Consider the following 26,709-nt stretch of genomic DNA (forward strand, 5'->3'; position numbering starts at 1 on the left):
TCAATGGGCTGTGCATGTGAAGCTCAGTACTTTAATTCCTATAATTATATGACTTACTAATGTTGAGTCTGACTGTGTCCTGAGGAATTCATCATGTTCACCCTTCTTGACACTAGGCTCCTCAATGGGCTGTGCATGTGAAGCTCAGTACTTTAATTCCTATAATTATATGACTTACTAATGTTGAATCTGACTGTGTCTTGAGGAATTCATCGTGTTCACCATTCTTGACACTAGGCTCCTCAATGGGCTGTGCATGTGAAGCTCAGTACTTTAATTCCTATAATTATATGACTTACTAATGTTGAATCTGACTGTGTCCTGAGGAATTCATCGTGTTCAACCTTCTTGACACTAGGCTCCTCAATGGGCTGTGCATGTGAAGCTCAGTACTTTAATTCCTATAATTATATGACTTACTAATGTTGAATCTGACTGTGTCCTGAGGAATTCATCGTGTTCAACCTTCTTGACACTAGGCTCCTCAATGGGCTGTGCATGTGAAGCTCAGTACTTTAATTCCTATAATTATATGACTTACTAATGTTGAATCTGACTGTGTCTTGAGGAATTCATCGTGTTCAACCTTCTTGACACTAGGCTCCTCAATGGGCTGTGCATGTGAAGCTCAGTACTTTAATTCCTATAATTATATGACTTACTAATGTTGAATCTGACTGTGTCCTGAGGAATTCATCGTGTTCACCCTTCTTGACACTAGGCTCCTCAATGGGCTGTGCATGTGAAGCTCAGTACTTTAATTCCTATAATTATATGACTTACTAATGTTGAATCTGACTGTGTCTTGAGGAATTCATCGTGTTCACCATTCTTGACACTAGGCTCCTCAATGGGCTGTGCGTGTGAAGCTCAGTACTTTAATTCCTATAATATATGACTTACTAATGTTGAATCTGACTGTGTCTTGAGGAATTCATCATGTTCACCCTTCTTGACACTAGGCTCCTCAATGGGCTGTGTGTGTGAAGCTCAGTACTTTAATTCCTATAATTATATGACTTACTAATGTTGAATCTGACTGTGTCCTGAGGAATTCATCGTGTTCACCCTTCTTGACACTAGGCTCCTCAATGGGCTGTGCATGTGAAGCTCAGTACTTTAATTCCTATAATTATATGACTTACTAATGTTGAATCTGACTGTGTCCTGAGGAATTCATCATGTTCACCCTTCTTGACACTGGGCACATCAATGAGCTCTGTGTGTGTGAAGCTCATTATTTTAATTCCTATAATATATGACTTACTAATGTTGAGTCTGACTGTGTCCTGAGGAATTCATCGTGTTCACCCTTCTTGACACTAGGCTCCTCAATGGGCTGTGCATGTGAAGCTCAGTACTTTAATTCCTATAATTATATGACTTACTAATGTTGAATCTGACTGTGTCCTGAGGAATTCATCGTGTTCACCCTTCTTGACACTAGGCTCCTCAATGGGCTGTGCATGTGAAGCTCAGTACTTTAATTCCTATAATTATATGACTTACTAATGTTGAATCTGACTGTGTCCTGAGGAATTCATCATGTTCACCCTTCTTGACACTGGGCACATCAATGAGCTCTGTGTGTGTGAAGCTCATTATTTTAATTCCTATAATATATGACTTACTAATGTTGAGTCTGACTGTGTCCTGAGGAATTCATCGTGTTCACCCTTCTTGACACTAGGCTCCTCAATGGGCTGTGCATGTGAAGCTCAGTACTTTAATTCCTATAATTATATGACTTACTAATGTCGAATCTGACTGTGTCCTGAGGAATTCATCGTGTTCACCCTTCTTGACACTAGGCTCCTCAATGGGCTGTGCATGTGAAGCTCAGTACTTTAATTCCTATAATTATATGACTTACTAATGTTGAATCTGACTGTGTCCTGAGGAATTCATCATGTTCACCCTTCTTGACACTGGGCACATCAATGAGCTCTGTGTGTGTGAAGCTCATTATTTTAATTCCTATAATATATGACTTACTAATGTTGAATCTGACTGTGTCCTGAGGAATTCAACATGTTCACCTCAATGGGCTCTGGGGTGTGAAGCTCAGTACTTAAATTCCTATAATATACGACTTAGTAATTAAATAAACCAAGTTTTTAATTTGTTAAAACCAGTAGCATGATTTAACAATTTTCTTGCTGACAGTTTCGTCAGTGAACCACTGAAACTGTCAACAAGAAAATTGTAAGTTTCTTTTACTGGTTTTGACAAATTAAAAACTTGTTTATTTCATTATTACTAAACCGGATGAACCTGTTTCAATGACTTACTAATGTTGAATCTGACTGTGTCCTGAGGAATTCATCATGTTCACCCTTCTTGACACTAGGTACCTCAATAGGTTCTGTGTGTGTGAAGCTCAGTACTTTAATTCCTGAAAAGAGATTGAAATAAGAACAGACATCATGAGTTTATTGTCAGGTGCGACGCATTAGTCAAGCCCGATGATATTTGATATGATCATAACCTGTTGTATTGATCTTGATGTACACAATCTGTTTCCAATTATTAGGATCTTTCCTGTATCTTCCTGTATATCAACCATGATCAATTTGTACTTTATCTTAACCATGATGAGCCTGTACAAGCCAAAGGAAGGAATGAGTGATCAACTTTACCTCAGAGTTGCATGTTATGCAAACTAAAGTACTGACAGAATAGATATAATTGATACACCAAGCCAGGGATATACTTAAGCATCAGCTTGAAGCCTGACAGCAAATGGCTATAACCTTGCTGTTAGATTGGTACAATTACAAAATGTATGCATGGCTGACTGATATTATAAGGAGGTAACATTTACTGGTTGGCTGCCCTATTCACTAGTGTCAACAAATAAAGGTATAACCCTGCTACAAACCAACAACTCCAATTCAAGGCATGAAGTCGCAAGTTGGTAGTTTCTAAACATCCTGGCGGTTGCATTGGTGTTCAAGCCAATAGTATGTCTGTATGTCCTTTGTGAATATGGGGTACAATGGGACATTCATAGAGGACATACTTGTACAGGTGTACGGCAAACAAAGAATGTCAACTCAGCAGCCAGGATGTCTCAAATCAAACCAACTTGCGCCTTTACACTCATTTTGTGGTAGCAGGTCACATATATCATCCTGATGTCCAATGTGGAATGCATTGGATGTAGCTGCTATTTATGGTATCCTAAGTAGACATCACACATAATGTTTCCAGTAGTGTTGATGATATTCATGTGTCTATATGAAATCAATACCTACCTATGGTAAGAGACACTTCCTATGTGATAATGAAAACTTTCTGGGATGACATGTGCTATTTAATGTTGGTAATAGGTGCATTATGATTTACATTGCACAATTTGCATACAATAGCAACAATTATGACATCTTCACACCAAACCACTGTACCCGTTTTAATGATACTGTTTAAACAATTTTGGTATAATATGACCAGATTCACCTGCAGTTGCTCACATCCAAACAATGCTTAAATGGGGTAAAAAGGTCATCAGAATATTCAAATATATTATTATAAAGCAATCTCTTGAGATGTAACACCGATCTTTATTCCTAAAAAATCAATTTTTAAATGTTGGTACCAAATCAAAGTTTGAAAAAAAAATAACTAAGACAAAATAAAGATGAAGTAACTTTCAACATCAAACGCCTTAACTGCTGATCCAGCACAATGTACAAATGTTCACTAAATGAGGGTTTTTTTGACAAAGGAGGCTAAATACAGGCCAAAAACATTATTTGGAGTTTTGAGCAATCATGTTAAGGATACAGGCGGCTGTACAAACATGAATTATTATAAGACCAATCGATTGTAATGTTTTTGTGCAAGGTGTCTGCCATTCATCTCTTTCGTCAAATAAAAACCTTGTTTAGAGGCATATAGCGATGGAATTCTATAGTATACCTACCTGGCTATGGGTCTAATATGCCTACCTAGCTGTGGGTCATCTGACCCACAATTAAGCCTATAGTATGACACAGCATCCTGCCACACCATACAGACACTAACCATTCCCTAACAACACACCACCTATATTGTCTACAGGCTACTATAAATGGCTTGTTGGGGAAGTACACAGAACAAGCTCCAACTAATTGCATTATTATAAGGGCTTTGTCAGATCCTTAAATACACCTCAAATACATTCCAGACTTGAAAAATAGACATCTCCATTCTACCATAATTGCATGCATACACAACTGTGGAGCCTTTGGAAACAGTGTCTTTGAGCCATTGAGAGGCTACCCATTTTGTGGCCTGAATACCTCCACAGTCAGTCAATAATGTACAGATGCGTTCTGCATTAATACTCCACAGTAGGAAACTCCACATGTGTCTACAAGAGGGGTGTATGCGCTTTTGGGGAGGGGAGATGTTTGTTCACACATGTGTTTTTGTGTGAATGGCACCTATGGATGTCAAGGGACATTCAAGCACCTGTATGCGGTGAGAACAGGCAAGATAGCACTATGTGGACAGACATACATGTAGATGGCAGAGAACCAGATGGATGAACAGAGGCATATCAAAAGAAATTGCTACTAAACAACAATTTTTTGACAATATCAATATAAAATATGACTTACGATAACATCATTCTTATGTGCAGCCCAAAAATTAAAAATATTGTCAATTGTACATGCCCCATTAAGCTTATAAATACCTTAATCACTTTCAATCCCTAATCTGTCAAAATCATACATGTAATTTTTTATCGACGCAAATAGAGGATACAGTGTATTATATAGCCCACTGCATTTTCAGGTACAAAATATCATAATAAAATTACAATCATGCCCAACCCTAAGTGTGATACAGCAAATTTATTGAACAAGAAAATCAAGGAAATTAAAATAAAAGCTATATCAAATTAAGATTTGTGCAAGCTTAAGTGAACCCTTTCTGCTTTCCAGTTCTGACCAATACGGAACCAAATCGAGAGAAAAGTACAAGTAATGGCACCTAGCTGGACTGCATTTGGTTTGAGTAAGGAAATCATGGATATCCTATTCAAAACTGTACAGGATCACAAAAATGCCATTAACACCTAATCACTTTTTACACAAATCAACTTGAGCTTTGTACAAACTTGTACAAATCACCGCAGATATTCACTAAAAAATCATTGCGAGTCTTTTCACTCACACAGGAAATGCTAGATGAGCCCAGCTCGGAAGTCCGGGCCACAAATCACTCTCCCTTAATAACGTTAACTTGATGATAAATGACCATAACGCTCTGTTGATGTTGGGACTATGTCATCAAATTAATTTCACTGGTCATAAAATCACAGAAACTTTGTGATTTTAATAATAAAAGTGGACTAAATGCTCATAGTGGTGTAAAATAAACTGAGTCAAGAGGTCTTGAAATAAGTGGCTCAAATGGAAGTGAAGTGGGAAGAGTGCCACAATTGTTTTCAAAATTCGGCACCTATTTCGAGTGAGAACTTTAAGCACTATGTAGGGGTTGCCTTGACGCATTTGAAGATCAAAAGGATTATTAATTCAAGGTTTCCTTTATGTATCATATTACATGTTACAAATTCATATAGTAATATGATGCTTCATCAATGACTCACATTTGCACTTTGCTGCTGTAGTGTATTAGCAAAGGATGATATTTGAGGGTTTATACATAAGCTTTCAAGTTCAGGATTAATATCGTCACTGTGTATGACCATTATTTTAAAGTCAGGTTTTGGTTACTTTAAAGCCTCCAAGGATTCATCGTACTTGATTTTGATTCCTTCAGGTAATAGGCCTAGGCCTCGATCCATCCAGCTTCAGTGATTGAGTTGGTAATTTTGGTTCCCAAAAGCCAATCTCTACTCCAATGACTGCATCATAAGCAATCCTATGCTATTCAAATAAAGCCACATATTTATATAGCACAATTACATAAGACCATTGCACTTTACAAAAAATCAATTATGATCACCTTGGCCCAAGACACACCATCATTCAGGGATGCAACTCTATGCAGGTACATCTAATCAGTCTACATCCAGACTAACCATTGCAGCCCAGATCAGCTGCCCATATGGGACAATCAGCAGGAAGTGTTTTGTTCAGGAAAATATAAAGCTAGTTCCATTTTCTTAAAGATGGTATAAAAACAAGTTCTTTTAATTCTTTGCTATAATTATCCTCTATATCATGAAATCCTACATAGAACTCACTGATATTGAAAAGATATTGTGAACGCAAATCTACTTAGTGCCTTGACTGCAGATTTGAAGGGTCCAGCTTTATGTGCCAGTTCTGTAATCTATTTATCCACAGATTCCTGACAAATGAAAGCCACATCTTGAGGAAATTTAGATTTCTAACTCCATAAACCATGTTTTGTTCAGCTGTTGTTTTTGTTCAGCAACACCTAACAATTTACTCTTTCCATTTTCATTAACGCTTTTTCTCAAAGCCAACACTTTTAAAAAACAAGTGCTGAACACTCTTACCAAATTTGAAATTTAATGTTTCCCACACCAAGCTGGAATGAGGTTTTGCTGTATGTCGTACATAACCTTACCTGAAAATGAGCAATGCAGTTTTCTACCTGTCAAGCTCAATTGTAGGTACATAGAACATTTCCTTCTTTTTAAAAAACACAGATTTGTTTTCCTGTCTTATAATTATACCCACTCAAAAGTCCACCCAAGATTAGAGCTATTTACACGAAAGCTTAAGACTTTAAATCAAGTTCTTCCTATGAAATATGGACCATGGATTATAACTAACAAATACAAATCACACAATTCACATGCAAGGGAAACACTTCACAAATACCGACTTGGGAGTATATTGGACAAGCTTGAAAGGTTGGGTTACTTTGTGTTTGCTAGCAGTACGGGTGGGTACAAGACATAAACAGAGGCTTATGGGAAGGATATCTGGACATCCTACTGCCATATTGCGTTGTGTTTCCTTGGTTTCTCCTGCCCCATTCCGAGTAGCCCTTTTAGCATTTTCATAGAAACCCCAGACCTGATGCTAACATGATGGGACGGTTGTCTACTGCTAAAATGAGATAATCTTGTCGCAAAATCAGGTCTTCTTTGTAACCACGCCTTAGTCTTAACTAAATTTAGCATTCCTCTATGACATCAACAGAATTGAGCAGGTTGGTAGATGAGTGAGACAGATTTGTTCTCTTACAGGTGGAAATGGTTTGCTTATTTATAGTCAAATTCAATGACATCTGTTGTGTTATACAGAGATAACATTGGCTATGTGGGTCAGGTAGTAATATTGCCTATGAATATTAAAGGAAAACTGCAAAAATTAGACTTGGCTTTATATAAGACCAGATATATCACAATAATTGCTAATAATACACTCTTATGTTGTTGTCTTTTTTAAAATCATATTGGATATGATGCAACTCACTTCAAATTTGAGCCAGTGAAAAGAGTTGCAAGAGAATTTATACTTAATAAGTTTTAATTTCAAAAATAAAGTTTTGAACTACTTAACTGGATGAATACTCTACACTACAATTCTTTACTGCACTGGATTGGATCCTCCTTAACAATGAGTGTAATCAAGACAGGTTGTAGAGCCCCTGTTACCTGTAACACATGGGTATTAAACTAGAGCAGTTGTACCAGATAGTCATTGCTGTTACAATCTTACAATTGCATATAACTTTCAAAATAAATTATACAATCCAAGAAATTCTACAACATACATGTTTCTAAAATCATACTGACACTAAAAACATAAACCCTTTGTAGAATCTAACAAACCAGAGCATTACATTGCCATGACAAAGGGTTTTATTCCATTAAGAATTTGGGACATAGCCACTAGTTGTCAAATTCAACACACCTGTGTTTCCTAGATTCTGTCATGATCAAAAAGAAAAGTTTGAGTAAATTTGGTGATTCCTGTTTGCAGTACGGTTGTCTAGTCTAGCTGTCCACCTCCATTCAAGTTAAGCACCACCCACCCACCTGTAGGATGCTATTCTAGGTTGCACTCAATTATTACAAAGCAAAAATAGTCTCTGTACGTGTGTCTGCTACTTCAATTTTAGTTGGGAATTATTTGCTTCTTTAACCTATACACCTCATATTGACAGGGCCCCTGAGAATTAGATGGGCTGGGCTAAGGGGAAGGTACAAATTTTGAGTTGACATAACTCAAAATTGATGCTGTAACACCAGAAGTCTTCAAAATGGGTTATAACTTCTGGTGCTCTCAGGTACCCCTGGATGCAGGGCAAGGGGATATTACCCCCATTACCAAAATTATTATGAAAACCTTACCTAAAATAAATCATTGCAATTGAATTTGCATGTGAACAATCTTTCTTTCCAATAAAAACCTCTCATATTTGCAGCAGCAAAACAGAACAGGATACCCCCTTCATTTTGTAAAACACTGACATTCTTTATCCACCTGTGAAGATAAAGAAGCAGCCAAAGTTGGCTGCTTGAAAATAGACCACACACACCCTGAGGGACTCATGCAGCAGGTAGATGTGACAGGTGTGCGCCTCATGTTTCATGTCCCCACCCTATGTCTCAAACTCAATTCAATAAATGATTCAATTACCAAGTTAATGTGTCTTCAACAAAATTAATTTGGCTTGAAATTAGACAGGATACCTGCTACATAGGAATCTAGGTGTTCTTTGTTGCTCTCCATTTATTACCAGTGCAATGTATCACCACCATGAAATACCTGGTACACAAGATAGTATGTATGTGTGTATTCATGGAGTCTCTAACAGAACGACGAGCTTCACTGTTTGCAGCAATTAATGCAGCCTGTATAGGCCTATATTCTTGCTGTGTGTCAAGATCTAATGAAAATGACAACAAAATCTAGGTATTTGCTTGCTGAACTTTACCTTATCAAGCAATCATATAGTCAAAGTTGTTACAGTAAAAAAAATAACTTACAGAAATCTGTATATCTCAAGATAATACAGAACTAAGTTATTCCAGTGTTAACATATTTGCTGTTTACCATTTCAAGCAAGAGTTCAAAATAGATTCAATTTCTATCTCTTATAAATGTCCTTAAACTAGCAGACCTGCTTATAAGGGAATGTTGGGTAGCCCTGGTAATTTGATTGAGACCAGTATTATGTGCCACCCAACCCATCCAGTAGATCATATGGTTCTGCTGTTTTTGAGTGGTATCTTTGGTCAAGTTATAGATAAAAGCCTTTCCATCAACTTTCATTTTGAGCTTAAATTTTTATTATAACATTCATTTGTCATGGTTTTCGGAAAAAACAGTTTATTTCAAATAATCATTCCAATGACCAATAGAAACCATTCATGCACTGGTACTGAAGACACTTGACCCTCCTCATAATAGCTAGCACTGTGTCAACTAAGGAAATTAGACAGTTCCAGGGTGTCACTGGGGCCAAGCCAATGAAAAGTGTGGTCACAATGTCTATAAGGTCATTTCCATCTGCATGGAAACAAAATGACAAACTTGGTTAATTCTCTCACTAGATTTGTTCAATGGCTATTCCAGTTGAAATCAATACATCCCCTATGGAAGACATCAAATTTATCTTCCACACAGGGAGTATGAATTTCAAATTGGGTTACCTGAATGGGCAACTCCATTTGAAATCTACACCCCCTATGTGGGAGACTAAGGTTGTGTCTTCCATAATAGGGGTGTGAATTTCAACTGGAATATCCCATTTGTGAACAGATGCACGGGAGACAGATCTCATCAATTTACATTTGACTCATACATGAATGCAAAGTATTACAAACAACATTGGAGACATATGGATTGGGTCACATTACTCAATTGAAATTGAATAAAAACAAGGGACCAAAAAAATATTAGCTTGAACTGATTAGAGTCACATATGCATCACTATAGCACTTGATAATTATGGTAGTATGAGCTATGTTCTGAGAAGGCACACAGAGAAGAACAACACTTGTTCACATTCTCATAACATAATCATGAAAGTGGGGTTCTGATTGGCTAATTCAATTGTCTGACAAAAATAACAACAGACCGATAATCTGATTAGCCAATTACGCGTAAAAGCATTGGTCACGTTGGTGCAGAGCGGTGCTCAAGAAAGGAACACAAAGCTCTGCATATAACACTCAATAACAGAGCACTTGCATCAATCAGAACAAGTGAGTGCCTTTCTATTCTGAAAGCCAGTATAGACTGTATACCTTAACCAAACTGATATGATAGTGAACAGGGTAGCCAGCATTGCCAGATACACTAGGTCATTAAAAACAGATTAGCTATAAATGCCCTTAATTGTAGGTACCAACTGCTTCATACATGAACACAATGTTGCTATTCATCAACAGCTTCCTAAGCCACACATAAAATCTGCTGATGGTTCCTCTTGTATAAAAATAGTACATCACTGATTTCTATGACCTGTGGAGTAGATGCTCTATAATATTAGATATCTATGTCCCTCTGACATCTTCCATGTCCTGCATGCTCATATTACAAAGCTGGCTATCAGCTAATCTATAAAGTCAATTGAGATTGACAACTAGAGGAAGGGGAAATAATGACATAATCAGTCAGAGAAAAAGTGTGAATTGGACTGTGATTTGCACTGGAGCCACAAGTAATTTTGCATGTCATCAACAAGAGTTTAGTCCTCGCTTCGCTTCGGTTACAGGTAAGTGGATAATAGGCCTGGCATAATCCGCTTATTGTGCGACAAAGTCATCACACTCATTTTAAAATGGCCCATAAGAAAATATGGCAATTTCATTTGTGATCTTGGCAGTACATACAACTTAAGCTCAAATTATTTGAACTGTCATGATTTTGAACAAATATAAAAGACAAAGCTGGGATTAACTGATACATTTCGATAATTTGCAAGCAAAACTATCAGAAACAGTGGGGGATCAAGCCAGTGTACTTGCGATTTCTGGTCTCGCAATCAACAACTGCAACACACAGAACTACAGTGGATTGGTGGTAAATCTTTACTATAGGCCATCTCGCTTCCTCAAGACAGTAGTGTCCACACATCAAATATATCTGTAGTGCGCAATGCGGTGCGAAACAACTGTGCCCTACAGATACACTGCCTTTGCTCACGTTTGTACCACACGCAGACGCTACTGTCTGTATGAAGCCAAATGGACTATAGTCACAATCACTTCCGTTCTCAAGTGTCTCAGTGACCGACTACAATATAAAACAAATATGACAATTTGGCAAGACAGGGAAATAAGGTTTAAACATGAAGCAGACCATGCTGAAATATACTGGACATTCATAGCTTCAGTGCAACTAGAAGTCATATCAACATTCAAAGTCAGTACCAGTCCCCAAACTGTAACAGATATAAGTAGAATTCAGCTACTAGATCTATGCCACATATTATGTCCTGACTAATGCATCCTATTACAACACAATGAGAACACTGAGTGATGAATATTCATATGAGTCACAGGATCAATAAACTACAAATATGGGCATAAATAAACAGCAATAAGTATGAATATTCAGAGATACATGTCAGCTGGCACATTATTGTACATATGTCATTTGTCACATACAGACCCCATCTGTCAGAGAGGACTCACTCCCAATAATGTACCCAGTTGAGTCAATGCTGCAATAAAGAACAAATCAAGTGTGACAAAATCTGGTCTAATCAAGTCACAAGAGGCAGCCAATTTTGAAAATAAATTTTGTTTGCCTGTATCTTAGTGACACAAATTTCTGTCATTGACTGTCACAAACTAACAAAACACAATTCAAACTATGGAAGTAACCGCAGTCAGTTACATATGATGCCTACATTGAGTGAATGTGTACAAGATGATATATAACTGCATGGCAAGTATTACAATAGCTATTGAGAAGCTACTGTTGGTAGATAAACTGGTCCACTCATCTTTTCCTGATGTCTTAAGATTTGTCCACATATAATGAAGAGGATTGGTCCCTTGATCATGGATCTTGTAGAAGGAGTGGAAATTTCACCTCTTCTATGCGCTCGATCATCATCATTGCATACCTACAACTCTAAAGCATTAATAAATTGATTTTAGGATGTTTATGCAATCCCATCCACTGGTTACATTAATATGTTTTGGCACATCTTCAATGTCTGGAAGTGCTAATGTAAACCACAGTAAATCACATAATCCATACTTATATAAACCATACATCCATATCAGTGAGATGATTCAATAATACCAGATATCTGTCACAAACAGGACAAGGAATAGAACTTGAGCAACTTGTTGTTTAGAACAAATTTATCAGAATTGGCTGATTGTTTACAACATCACAAATGGTAAAATTAGTTCAGTTTCTTCAAAGCTGATGTCAATACACAACAGACATATGGATACCTCTAAACAATGTGATTACATAAGTTACTCGTGTCACATTCTCTGGGTTTTTTTTCCTTTTTGCTGCTAAGTGGATGGACGCGGCTACTAATTTAATTTATCTGGAGCTGAATCGCTTTCTTAAAACTGGCAAGTGTTAGCCCTACTCCCTGATCAAGCTTCATCAATGTTAATTGTGAAAATCAGAAATTTATAAACTGTGTTTGAAAGTTCAAATTATACATGTTATTGTAGATAAACCCTACAGTGATACCGTGTACAGAAGGGAAGCTGACACTAAGCTTATTAATTGATACTATCCACCTTACACTAAGGGTAAAGTTGAATCACGTCAGTACTGCTGAGAAGACAGACTCATACTTTTAAACTCTCAATGATTCTCTAATAAAAACCCTGATATCATTACAAAATCAAATGAAATCCAAGAAGATCAATCTGGGTGTTACCAAATACGATATCTCTTCCTTAATACTGCATTATCTATTTAATTACAATCATTTCTTTCTTCCTGGACTATACGACTTCCTAAATATTTATAAATCTTGGATCTGTCATTAACACTTATCTCCTACTGATAGTTTACAACAGCCATCAGACACATCCCGTATTCCTGGCATTGTATTCTACAAATTACTGAGATATTAAAGCTGGCATAAGTCATCTAGTGCTCTTAAAATACTGCCATAAATGAGCCACTCCTATTAATTAATTATGAGTTATAAATAATTTCAGGCAATCAAATTTGATGATTATCTTTCTTGTTTGGGAAATTTCATTATATTGAAAACCTGCAGGCAGGCAAGCAGGCTTATCGTTATCCATATGCCTTGGCTTATACTACCTGTGTCTGTTGTTTCTCACTTAACACACTACATTTTAGGTCATATTGGGCTATTCCAGTTCAAATCTTTATACCCCCTATGGAAGACATGACCTTAATGTCCCACACAGGGGGTGTAGATTTCAAATTGAGTCACCCATGCAGGGTCCCATTCCCTAAGTGGAAGATTAAAGTCATGTCTTCCATTGGGGGGTGTATGGATTTCAACTGGATTAGCCCATTTTTTCACCCAGGCTTCAGCCTGGTGATATTACATTCAGTTTAGACCTTGTCCTTTGAACCCAAATTGGCTACTTTGAAACGAAGTAGCCAAATGCATTTGCTTCGTCCTCATTAAAATTATTTTACAGGATAATGCAGAGTATCTAATGGATCTGCAGGCTACTAAAAACTAACCTCACTCCCCATGACAAAATTCATAAAACTATATTTAGTAGTGCTTGACTTTACCCAAGGAATGGGTGGAATATTAACCTCATTCAAGTCCCCATGACAATTATTCGTACAGCTGTTCTGTAGCCTATGAAGTTATTTTTTGACATATAGGGATGATGTTGCAATATGAAAGTTGACGGTGAATGGCCATGGCCACTAATTCATGAACTTGGCTAGCTGGCTGGCTGGTCTGAGGTCACACTTCTTAAACATCTATGATTTGAATTGCATTGTTGTTCTCATCACAGACTGAATTAGAAGGAACCATTAAACTACTACTATTAAAGTCTGCTATTATAATCGGACACTTTTAAAATTAATTGTAAAAATCCTCATGCTCCCATCATGCAAGTTATTCCACTTAGACTGTTTGATATAGGCCTACTTTTATCAAAATAATTAAGCATTGATTAAGCATTTGCCAGTGAAACATTCTCACTCACAAAAATCACAGATACTCAACATGAGAATCTGTGCAATGTTTGACAGAGAAGGTCACTAAATCTGGCCGCCTCAAGTTCATAATTAGTTTTGATTGTTCTTCATGTACCAAATCATTTACTTTAAATTGATATCATAGCTGTGACCTCTGAGCGAAATGTTCTATAGCATAGTAACACCACATGCATTCATATACATTTATATACAAACATATTGGCATAATGGGGATTGATGTTCTCTGACTGCAGTCAGAGGGCTACATGTAGTACCAGTATGGCTAGTACTAGTAGTAGCATACAGGTAGTTCATATACTTGTACCATACTTGGTGATTTTACTGCCTAGTACCACTCCTGGTGAGTGGAGTCAAAACCCATGTATCACTCCCATGTTTCACTCCAGACATAACGAGTCACATGGGAGATCACTTGTCACACCCTTTAGTACATAACTTTAAAATAAACAGACCCACCCAGAGAGTGGTCCTACTGCAGACCATGTCCAGACATAACATAGGACATAACCATGACCTCAGTAGGTTTGTAAACATAGATTACTTCATGTTGGTGTGTACTTTTAGGAAACAACCATGACCTCAGTATGTTTGTAAACATTTGTAATTGAAAATCTAACACAGAGCAGCTATAATAAATGGATGTAGAGTAACATGAGTTCAGTAGATTGTCAACAACAAGAATGTAGTATAATCATGGTATAATAAATAACAGGTTGGCTAAAGGTTTGTCCTTGTAGAGTGCTTTCTTTTGCCATGTATGGTACAAGTAACTTAATATTCCACTCCTGTGATGAAAAACAGGTTTTGGCTAGAGTTTTGTCCTTGTAGAGTGGTCCTTTTGGCCATGTCTCACTCTGGGCTGGTACAAGTCACTTATTCCACTCGTGGCCTTCAGCAATCATAGCTCAGTTGTGGAGTACTAGTTCTTTGGTTGAATCACCACCTTCTTGACTAATCAGAAGACATGTGTTTTATATAGGCTTACTGCATATACTGCCTACCTCTTTGCAGCTATGTGGAGCCAAGGTGGGCAGTCCAGGGGGGGGGGTTGTGCAGTCATGTGACCTCCGTACGGCCTGGGTATTCCCTTTTAAAGGGATTTTTATTTGTGTAGTATTTAGTTTCCTTCATATACAAATATATACTCCCTCTCTATCCCACCCATAACCCACAGGAAGCTTATGCCAGTAAATCAGTCGTCAAATCCTTTTGATTTGAGTCTTGAAATTGTGTGTTATACAAACTTTAACAGCAAATTTGCTGTGTTTTAAGAGTACAAATATATACAACAATATTTTTCTGTACAAACGAACCAATATTTAACAACAAATTTTGCTCTAAATTACAATGTCTACAAAGTTTTCAGATGTGGGCTTTCTTCTGGTCACACTCAGTTTTTCTGAAGAGGGAATTATGATACATAATCTGTTATCATAATGTAATTAATCTACTTTATTAGACTAATTAGTCGGCTTCAGATTAATTACAGATCCTTGCTAAAACAATGTCATCATCAACTTCAAATTTAGATCTGAATAGTGACATAAGAGTAGGCAAATAGTTCATGAGGCTAGTTCAGTTGTTATAAGATAAAAGGAAGTCTTCTTGTTTTCTCTCGTGTCTATATAGCTCCCTTCCTTGAGGCAAAAATTGCCTGCAGAGACGTCCGAGGAAATACCCCCAAATTCACGGCAAGGAACCGCAATTTTCTTCTAAATTAGCAACCATTAGAAGACACCCGATACTCAGGTGACACAGTTTATTCCAGGAAGGGTTCACAAGATTTAAGTGGTCCCCTAATAAAACACAAATGCTATAAGCAGCTTATTTTGTTTTATGCACCTGGTCCAATTTACAATGTCTCACATCCTTGCGTTTGGTCATAATTACATAAGAAAAGATACAGTTTTGAAAGTTGCACCCCAAGGTCCATTTTTAGGAGGGAACTTGGAACTTTTGAACACATTAGATCTCGACTATGTATAGTAAAACCATCCTATGATTTTGAAAAACAGAACATTTTGTTTCTGGAATCCAAAACTAACACCAATGTAACAGATTACTTGATTTCACTCAGAAGCAAAGTGACTTGACAGGAAAACAAACAGAGAAATACAGCACCTTTACATTTGTGAATTGATGTTATCTTTGATGATATCAATATAATACCCTGGATATGACATGATGTAAACCATGAGTGTGGTTTAGCCTAGCTTCATGTGACCTGATGAGAGAGCCTTGGGTTATCACATTAATTAGTAGGAATAGACTTGTCCGCTTCTCCTGTCTGATGACAGATTAGCTTCCCTCCACATCCACACATGCTCACAATCAATTCACAGAATAAATCAAAGGCTCAGGGCAACGCTGCTCAATCTTTTTTGGTGAAAATGATTTTGGTACCAAAATTTTCAACCAAAAATGGTCTTTCCAGTGATATTAAAGACTCCAGTCTATTTCTAACCCCAATGAAGCCACAGACCAGTGAATTGCATTTAACTAAATATAAGCTTTAATCTTACTTTTTATTATATCTAGTAAACAATCGACCATGAGTTAATATATGTAATCCAAGTTAGACAATTTCTATCTGATCAAAATAAATGACACCATTTTCAGATGGAAAGAATGTGTTAGGGTTCAATTACAAGTGTGTAATTATAGAATACCTTGAGGATTGTAACAACTGTCTAATTTAATAGACAATGAATCATGATATCACACTGGTCTATCTATGTCTACAGTCTGTTTTGTCTCATTTTGCAATGGCAGATTCGAATCGTGAGCACTAACCTAATCCCGCAGGGCATATACATATGCGTTGAACGGCGATTTGTCCATTAACTGGCGATGCAACTGCATAAACGCACTGCAAAATCCAACATGGCATTACTTAGAACTTGAGACACACTATATAAGTTTAACTACAAAGCAGACCAGCACACAACAAACTCTAACTGTCAGTTATAAATATCTTGTACTCAATCTATAATCTAAAAAATTCATAATTGCAGTGCCCTAAAATGAAATCTGACAAGAGTACAAGGTCTGAGATGTCAGGATTTCACTTGGCCAAAGTTTACAACAGCTGCTTTGACCAAGTATAGCTTGACCAAATTCTTTCAGGAAGGCCTTTCAAATATGATTTGACCCTATTTTTTTAACAGACACACATTGGAAATAATTGCTTGACCAGATTCTGTCGGAATACAAATCACAGGCCAAACGTCAGAAGGGCACTTGTCTGACATTGTCATAGACTCCTGACATATTTGATATCACTGATTTGAGATGTAGACATCTTGCATTGAGTGATAAACAATTATTTCCAAAATAGATTCTTTCCAGATATCATCTGATTGATATGACTTGACCAATTTCACACAGCTTCCACTTTGACAATTTTGACTATTTACGTATATTGACTCTTGTATTTAACATATTACAGTGGCATGGTATACAAATTGTATGTCAAGTGCCACAGACACAACACCTAAATGACAATGAGAGAGACTGCTAGATTGTTTAATATCATCAAGCTGAGAGTAGACATTTCATTCAGAATGACAGTACAAAAAATTTCAAAACAGAGTTTGTTCAATTGTCAGTTTGACCAATATCTAGCAAAATGACAGCATAAAATTGCAAAGCCACCGGAACCTGGACACTTGTCTGAAAATGTGATAGACTGATGTCGTGTTTAATATCATCCAGCTAAAAGTAAAAAGACGCACCAAGCCTTTTTTTAACACATGCAGATGCACTCAATCAGGACACTGGACTGACCTGAAAACTGCAATGCAGAACAGAAGGATATGGAGAGCTGGCTGTCTTGGCTAGGTAAAACCACCTGTATAAGCAGTAAGCAGCAGTGCATCATTGGTTTCCCATCACAAAATGTTGTTTTTCATTTTTGATTAATTATTGCATAATGTATTTCTTCTTGTAGTTATAATGATTTTATTTGTTATATTACTGTTACTGGTTATTTTTGAAATAATATATATAGGCATAATTATAATATATAGTTAATCAAAACAGCTGAAGATAGTGCTCGATACTATTAGATATTAGAGCTTATAATAAAATACATAAAACAGCGTAATTATGTTATAACAGCATGATTTATTACTCGGAGTTTCACGCCTAAAACGGCGATCATCAGATAAATAGCTGAACACTGAACTGTAACTCCAAAACAAAACAAATAAATTCACAGTGTTGAAAGCGTACGCGTCTTCACTAGAAAAGTATGACAGCGCGCATGTTTAAAAGCGAATGACACAGTATATACGCACGCATGTTTAGCGAAAAACGCGGTGGGCGCAGCAACTACGCATGCAATTATTTCTTTTCATACACGCATGCTCGCAATTTTGAAATGCGAAAAACAAATGCACGCATGTTTAGCGAAAAACGCAATAGGCGCAGCATATACACATGTAATGAAGTGTGCAAATTGTTTCTTTAAAATGCGGAAGGCGCAGTAGGCGTAGCAACTACGCAAGTAAGCATAATTATATGTATGCAGTAAAAACACAAAACATTCCACTGGTTTCAGTCATCAAGAGTTTATCTATGGAAGATATATCCAAAATCTTCCACATGGGGAGTGTGGACTTTAAAAAATGGATTAGCCCAATAGACTCTGCCAGGCCATATGATTTTTAAATTTAATACTACAAGATACATAATTTAAACATTATGCATCTTGTGGTATGTCAGCCAATAAAATCATGAGTCAAGTTTGACAACTTCTCACCGCAGCATTATAAGTATCATATGAGGTACTAAGTTGCTTGAAGGAACATATTAATTAACACCACACCAGTAACTAAACTAAAGAGAATTGTGCCAAATTATTTTAAAATAATCACTGTCAATGCACAATTGATCCAAGTAACCTCATACTAACTGATACAGGTATAGTATAATGGTATTTCATTAAAACTTTCACATATCCTATATAATAATCCTATATAATAACCCTAACCCCACTTAACTAGGAAAACCACTGCGCTTGAATGCATCCCATGTGATGCCATGATGCAATAGGAAGTTGTATATACCCATGGATCCCCAATGGCTACCAGTTGGTGATTTTCTGCTTGCCATGTGAGGGGTCCGAGGTTCGAATCCTGGGGTCCCAAGTGACTTCTTTGTTCATATTCTCTAGTGCTATTATTGATGCAGTATGTTGAGTAGTTATGTTAAACCAAATGAGCCATTTGCTGTAAAATGAAGAGTCTTTGAAGAAATTGGTAAATATTTGTGTCAAGATGCACATTTCCTGGTGAAACTTAAAATACAATTATCAATATGCAACCTCTGCAAATGTGTGAAATACCACTTCCATCCAATTTCCTATTCTAACAAGATCAAAATCAAAACTAAAAATAAATCACATATCTCAAAAAGCTTTCCCTAATAGCTGCACAAAATTAGCCATTGAAGATAAGGCTTAGAACTAGTAATTTCTTTCTTTGTTCTGTATTAATGCAATCCTAGCCCTATAATGAAGAAGCAAATCACAAAAGATGGTAGAACAATATGCCGAGTGTATTGACAGGTCTAATTGTACTGTTTGTGTTTTAAGGCATTTGCTAATGAAAATATTTCATAAAACTAGTAAACATGGCTAGTTTTCTTTGCTGTGTATTAATTCGTTTTAAAAGCTAGCTGCATATCGCTTGTTAAATGGCACATGCACTGAAAGTTGATGCTTTTCCAATACACATGCCCCTATGGGACACAATCATTAGATGCATCAACATCTCAGCACTGTGTGCAATGATTTGCTTCATTTCTCTCTCAACAAGATTCCACCTTGCAATCCTTAAGTCTTGTCTGATGGTTGAGTCAATTGAAACCTAATGGGAGGTATCTCTTAACAAGCCCCTTCAAACAATCTTGGTTGCAGACAAAATATGCTATTGAACTCATCCTCGTTGAGTGATGCCTAATTGTGACTCAATAGTAGCCTACGTCTCCTGTCGCCAGCATCATATAAGAGCTTAGACATGTGTTGATATTAATGGGAATACTCTAGGAAATACATGTATCATCTTCATGAGACACACTGACAGAATAAGTCATATATATCTATTACCTGATCCTATCCAAACAATACTAAGATGTTTTGGGCAAATTAAAGGAGACATATAGCATGCACTTTAATATTCCTTGCAATCAAGTCAGTCAAAGATATGTATCCAGAGGAAATGTAGCGGAAATATAAGATGATATTCATGACAAATTCTTTGGCAATTTATTAAGGAGTCAATACTGTCATTCGGTCTCACTTAAACCATGTGTTCCTTAGTGTAAGTGTAATAGATAGCACATATCAATTTTAAATATGGACCTATTCTCTCAAAAGACCAATAAACCTTAAAAATGTTCAATATGTAAGAACTCAGTAACCTAATGACTCAATGTCCTCAGTGTAAAATTGTGACCCACAAGACTATAAGATCTTAGACCATTTCAACAAATTTGTCACCTATGTTATAAATTGAAATTAACGGTATACATAGATACATCTTCACCCAATCATACACTATCATTGTCATGTGATATTATATGGTGATCTCCCAAATATCTGTGATAAGGGAGAGAAGAACAAGATATGCAGGATATTGCTTTAAGAGTGAAATGCCAGCATCCAAACTAGTAACATGGGAGAAAGAAGCCTGTGAGACCAGCTCGGACGTTGACATCCTCAAGAATGACACAGGTTTCAAGGCAAGGTAGAAGATTTCAAGATGGCGATGCAGGACATAAACCTATGGAGAGCCATTGCGATTCAGGAAAACCACCTACCTTAATGAATAATGAATGTCATGGTACAATATATATCATTGTCTGTATCACATAATGACATATCATCTATGTAAATAGTGGTATGGTATGTTGTTGTGTGAAACATACAACAGTATATATGCTCTTCAAGCTTCAGTATTTTTCCATCAAAAGTTCCAGACCTTTCACTCCATGTTTATCAACTGTTGAATCAAGCAATGTTATCCATAGCAGTACTTAATGATTGAGACATTTAGTTTTCACAAAGTATATGTGTGTTAATTCTCTTTTACTGATGCTGTTACCAGTATCAGATGCATTACACACACATCATATTAAAAACTAAATGTCTCTGTAAAGCTGTTGCACCTGTTACCATACCTGTGTTGAGATCAGCAATACCACTGGATTCTCTGTATTTATGTAATGCTTTGTCACTTGATAAGGCATCCGGTAGTGTTCTACTCTTTCGATGTCTTCCGGTAGGTCTCTTGGGCGGCGATAGTAATACATTCTCACTCATATGGATACTAGCATTCTGAAATGAAACCAAATCACATCAAAGGAGATGTTATTATTGAAACACATGATCTGATTACACAGCTTGTAATGGTTAATTGAAACTGTTTCTGGTTTTCAAACAATGTTGTATGTGATTCCATACACATCTACAATGCATTTTCTTCTTGACATTCACATTGAGTCAAGTTAGGTGAAGAATTTCTCATTTCTTTGTTTTACATAATATTTTATCTCTTTTGTTCCACATGATTTTGTGTTAAATCTTAAATGTTAAAATCATTTAAGTTGTACAGCTACTGGGTGTGATTTTGGGAAGGGTTTAGGATTAAACTGGTCAAAGCACTTTGCTTTTGACTATAATATTCAGTATTTTGCGTGTTTACGAATCTCTCAAAGTGCATTACCTCATCACTTGTGTACAGTGTAATTCAACAATGGCAGCTAACTGCCATATCATTCAAAAGTATATAACTTCATTCAAAAGTACATAACTCCTATCTAGTATTATACTGTACTAAAGCCTTGGTTATATTGCACCTTTCTATGAAGTATAGACCTATTATGTCCTAGAGACAGGGGAATCACTCGGTTTTGACATTGACATGATAGTTCCAAATACTTTCCATTTCCATTGACACAAGGTTATGATAGGAATACCTAATTCATAATATGACAAAACCTAACCATATCAGAAAATTTACATCTTTAACATAAATATACATCAAATTAAATGATTACTTATATGGAACACACACATTCTGAGATGTTGAAGTTCAGACTTTCCAACTTATTCGGCAAGCTTTAAAATATATCTTCATATAGAAATCTTTTATTTGGAAAGATGAAGATACTATATAATGAAGCTTTTGAAACTTCATTAAATTTGCTGGAACCCAAACATGCACACATAATGATTCAAGTGTAAGTCTAAATGAGGCAACGCCAAGATAAGACAAACTATGTTTTCACAATGCAATAATGTGGCACATCTCTTGACAAGCAAGTGCGCGGCGGGCCTGTAACACGGTCAATTTTCTAGCAGCGTTCATAATCTGTTACATCCCTAGTGCCGAGACAGAGGAAGGAATCTTTTATTCACGGTTTGTTTTGTCAAAGCTAGGCTAGAGAAAGGGTTACACTGTCCTCAACAGGAAAGTGAAATGCAATTCTCTTGGTCGGCCTGCTCTAGTCTTTGAGTGGATCACTGCAAGTCCAATCAAGTTTTCTATTTGGGTTAAGTGCTATGCTTAATCAACTTTTCCTTCTCTATCCCGATTCAATTTCAGACTCAAAATTGAACACAAATGTCAAGTTGATATGAATTAAATGGTATATATCATCTGGGTTCTATATGCTCAATTTAGCAACTTTGTTTTCCTCTTTTTCCAAAAATGCTTCATTCTGTATGTAAGGATTCTAAACAGTTGAATGTTTCTTACATGTGTACAAGGACATTTGAGTTTACGTTCTTAGAGTAAAGATGGTATTGAATACTGGTGTTACATTGTTTTGTTTCTTTGTTTGCAGCAATTGAAAAGTAAGAGACCCTCATAAGAATAGCACAATTTCAATTCTGACCCTTATGCTAGTTTCATACTTTCTGCCGCTTGCTGCTGAGCAGTGATGCTTCATCATACCGTTTGCACTTGTATGCAAGTGGAGCGGCATACTGCTGAGCGGCAGAGGCATGACTCTGAAAGCAACTCTTGCCGCTCAGCAATCGTATTTTGTTCTCATAAGTCAGAGCGGCTCTGCTCCAAGTTGATTTGAATTCAACTCCCAGCGGTGCTGCCCCCGCGATAAAGTGGTGGAGTAATCGATATATCAGCTTGCCGCTGGTCATCGCTAGCGTTTCTGGTGCGACTGTGCAGTGAAGTAAAATCATCTTCAGAGCGGCAAAGCGGCAACCGTCAGGAAAGTATGAAACCAGCATTACTCTTTAAATCGTATAGCTACCCCTAATTCTGACCATTACTCTAATTGTAAACATAACCCAAGTCCTTATGTTATGGGGTACTCTCATTCGAAAGCATTATCATAATCTAAAATTGTCTTTCATAAAAGATCACAATTGAGATGAAATTCCATGCAAATATGCCTAAAACTTGTCACTACCTATCCCATATTTTTGAAATATTTGATCTGATAAATGTGAAGTATTTCCACCGGGTCTAGTAAACTTTGATTACACTCCAGAGATCTTATTAATATCACATGCACAAATTATAGCCTTTACGTCATTTGATGATAATGCAGCAAGTTTGATAAGGGTTCACATCATGGCAAAAAGTATGTTCACATATATGTCCTATACGACCCATAAAGCAATTACCTCTGAAGCGTATCCCATTTCTAATAATGAGCTCTGAGTCAGCTCGTAATGACAGAAAAATATTTTTCTTTCCATTCTTTCTGTTTGCCCTGCAATCTCTTTTAATCTATGTGTCTGTCTTTGTCTCTTTTAATCTATGTGTCTGTCGTATGTCTCTCTTTGCCCGTCTTCTTGTATGTCTGTCTCTGTTTCTGTCTGCTTTATACTCCTTCCAAATAAAAACTAATACTTATTATATGACAAGCTCAATTACCAAATAAAAGCGACTGATTATGATATGACAATCTCAATTAACTAAAAATTGTGATAACATAACAATAACAAGGTCATCAACTAATGAGAAGGCAACAGTTGGTTATTCATGTTGCTAGGGAAGAAGACAAATGGTTATTATTTTATAAACTCATAAACCGATCTCCTCTTATTAACCAAAGCAGTGTGAGGAAATCAAATGTCACAATTAGTTAGATTTGGCACCTCAGATACCAATTCAGGCCACTAATTCTCAGGAAAACGTTAAAACTACTTCCTAAGCAATGAACAAGGAATTATGATGTAGATGCGTTCAAGATTGAGGTCAACCACCATTTTCCTATTACTTATCATCATCTCTATCTAATTTGATGCCTCCCATTATAAAAACCTCTTATTAGATCTAATTGGTCATCGGTCAATGCTCCTATGGTCAAGTTCTTCCACAGAGAAAAATATACAAAGACTTGCTTCTAAATATGAGCTACAACAGAGAAATGAATGTTGGCTATAGTGACATCTTCTATGACATGATAGTATGTAGTCAACAAAACAATTCCTATATTTTATTTCTAATGTTTGAGACCTAAGTAGAGTAAACTCAATGAAGAACACATACATTTTACAAGCATACAAACAGGGTGATATCAGCGCAATTTGCCACTCAATTGCTTCCATTTTATATACAAAACCCATTAAACTAGACCTGTTACATTTATACATTGCACTAGCCTCAAAATGATTTTAACTTTCTGTGTGTATCTTCAATGGTTGGGCTATGCCTCTGTGCTCACTCTCAGACAATGGTTACAGTTTTGAAATATTTGTGATTCATTGATTTGGGGAAAAACTGACATGTCCCTCTGACAGGAAATATCTTTTGATAAATTCTAAGCCCAACTGGATATCCTAAATAGAACAAGAAACAGAGAAAATGAAAAGATTGTTTAAGGCTAAAAAGAAAATGATTAGAGTGTCAATCAAAATGGCCCGTTTCAAAGGAAGATTATTCACTTTTTCAATCAATAAACTATCAATGTCACCAGATGCAATGCAACCCATCTAGTGATGTATATTCCTGTTACATATATGATACATTCCTAGGTTTCCTACTACACTTCCCTGTAGAAAGATACTGACAGGTGTAGGCATCAACCAACATCAAAGAATTCAACTACAGAAAAGTTCAATTTCAACTTCAATACTTGATCATGACTATAGAGATTGTGCATATGACGTATCATACCGTAAATATGGCGGCCTGCTCAAATGCATTAAACAAAAGCATGATTGCAATCTACCGCAACAGTTAGTCTCACACACATAAGAAATGCACTACGATCAAATAGGTTGATGACAACATTTGATTGAATGGACTGCACAAACAGGGTGATTTCATGCACAACCTCTATTATTAAGTTATCATCCTATTATTTCAACCAAGCAAAATGAGTTGGATGGCACCTTATTCTATTTTGATTTTTCTAACTAATCAATTTATGGCTTAAAATACTACTACTAAATTTGGTTGAAACCCACATCAAAACTAAATCAGTATAGCATCTGACATATAGCTAGAGAATGTCCATAAAACAAACAAAACTGAGCAACTTCAAGCTGAATTTGACTGCATCATAATATCAATTTTCACATCATCCAATCCCTTTATTTTGGTAAGATCTCATTTATGAAATATGTGTGTAGTATTTATAGCTGGTCATCATATACATGATCTTCATAGAGCCCCAATCACTCAACATTCTAGCCGTGTATATGGCAACACCAACAAGATCTGTAGGATTTCAATCTGTACAAGCAAGTAAGCTCTAAGTGAGTGAGGTACTCCTATGCTCCAAATTTCCTTTTTGTGAAAGTCTTCTGTTAACTTTTAGACAAAATCAGATCTGGTTAAAATCTGCATCTCAAAATGTCACCAATATATGGACCACAATGACATGATCCAAATCACAATTCATGCAACAAATTATACAGATGGCATATCAAAAGGAGACACTTTTGGGCAGGATCGTAAATGGAGAAATAGTCAAAAATCTGCCCGGGGGTGATTTTTTTTCACAATTTGTGTTTGTTGCGAATTTGTGATGTTATTAATGTTAAAAATATTGTCTGATAGTTTCAGACCGGAATATAACTGCCATCTTGTATTTTTGAGACATTTGTCAGGGTAATTCCTACTCCCAGGGTAATTCCAACATTGTCAATAATATATTTAATGGCCGATATCTCAATTTCCAATTTTATAATACCATAACTTACAAACTCAATATCTTCGCTTAGGAATGTCCGATTTCATTGGAAAAACGGTGTTGTGGAGCAAAATGTCCCTATATTTAAGATACTAAACCTCAAAATTGATAACCTGCCCAAAAGTGTCTCCTTTTGACATGACAAGTCACAAATGTACAAATCACAAATTGGAAAGTCAATGTATTCTCCAGTGCAGAAGGCTGTCTTATTCAGAAACCAAACTTTTAAACATTGTGGATATTAGGAATAGGCATTAAAATTATCAAGAGATACTATTTGCAAGGTTTATAGGCAAAAAGCATTAGTGATGGGCAAAAGCATTAGCTATATGATCAAACTGATCTATTGATACTAATTGATCAATTTGTGCAGCAGTTAGGTAAAGTATTTTACAGAGACAATCACTGCATATACCTTTTGATAATAATAAGGCTAAGAGTGGAA

General features: G+C 36.4%; 1 protein-coding gene across 2 annotated transcripts in view; it reads right to left on the reverse strand.

The window, feature by feature from the left end:
• The window catches only part of LOC140149214 (rho GTPase-activating protein 18-like), a 113,225-nt gene that overhangs the window by 38,533 nt on the left and 47,983 nt on the right, over positions 1-26,709 (reverse strand). For both annotated transcript variants that reach the window (XM_072171432.1, XM_072171433.1), the window contains 2 exons: positions 21,273-21,429; positions 2,292-2,395 (listed from right to left, as the gene is read on the reverse strand). In XM_072171432.1, the coding sequence (XP_072027533.1) occupies positions 2,292-2,395; positions 21,273-21,429 (261 nt within the window). The remainder of the gene's footprint in view (positions 1-2,291; positions 2,396-21,272; positions 21,430-26,709) is intronic.

The sequence above is a fragment of the Amphiura filiformis genome, chromosome 3, assembly GCF_039555335.1.
Source record: "Amphiura filiformis chromosome 3, Afil_fr2py, whole genome shotgun sequence".
Lineage (NCBI taxonomy): Eukaryota > Metazoa > Echinodermata > Ophiuroidea > Amphilepidida > Amphiuridae > Amphiura > Amphiura filiformis.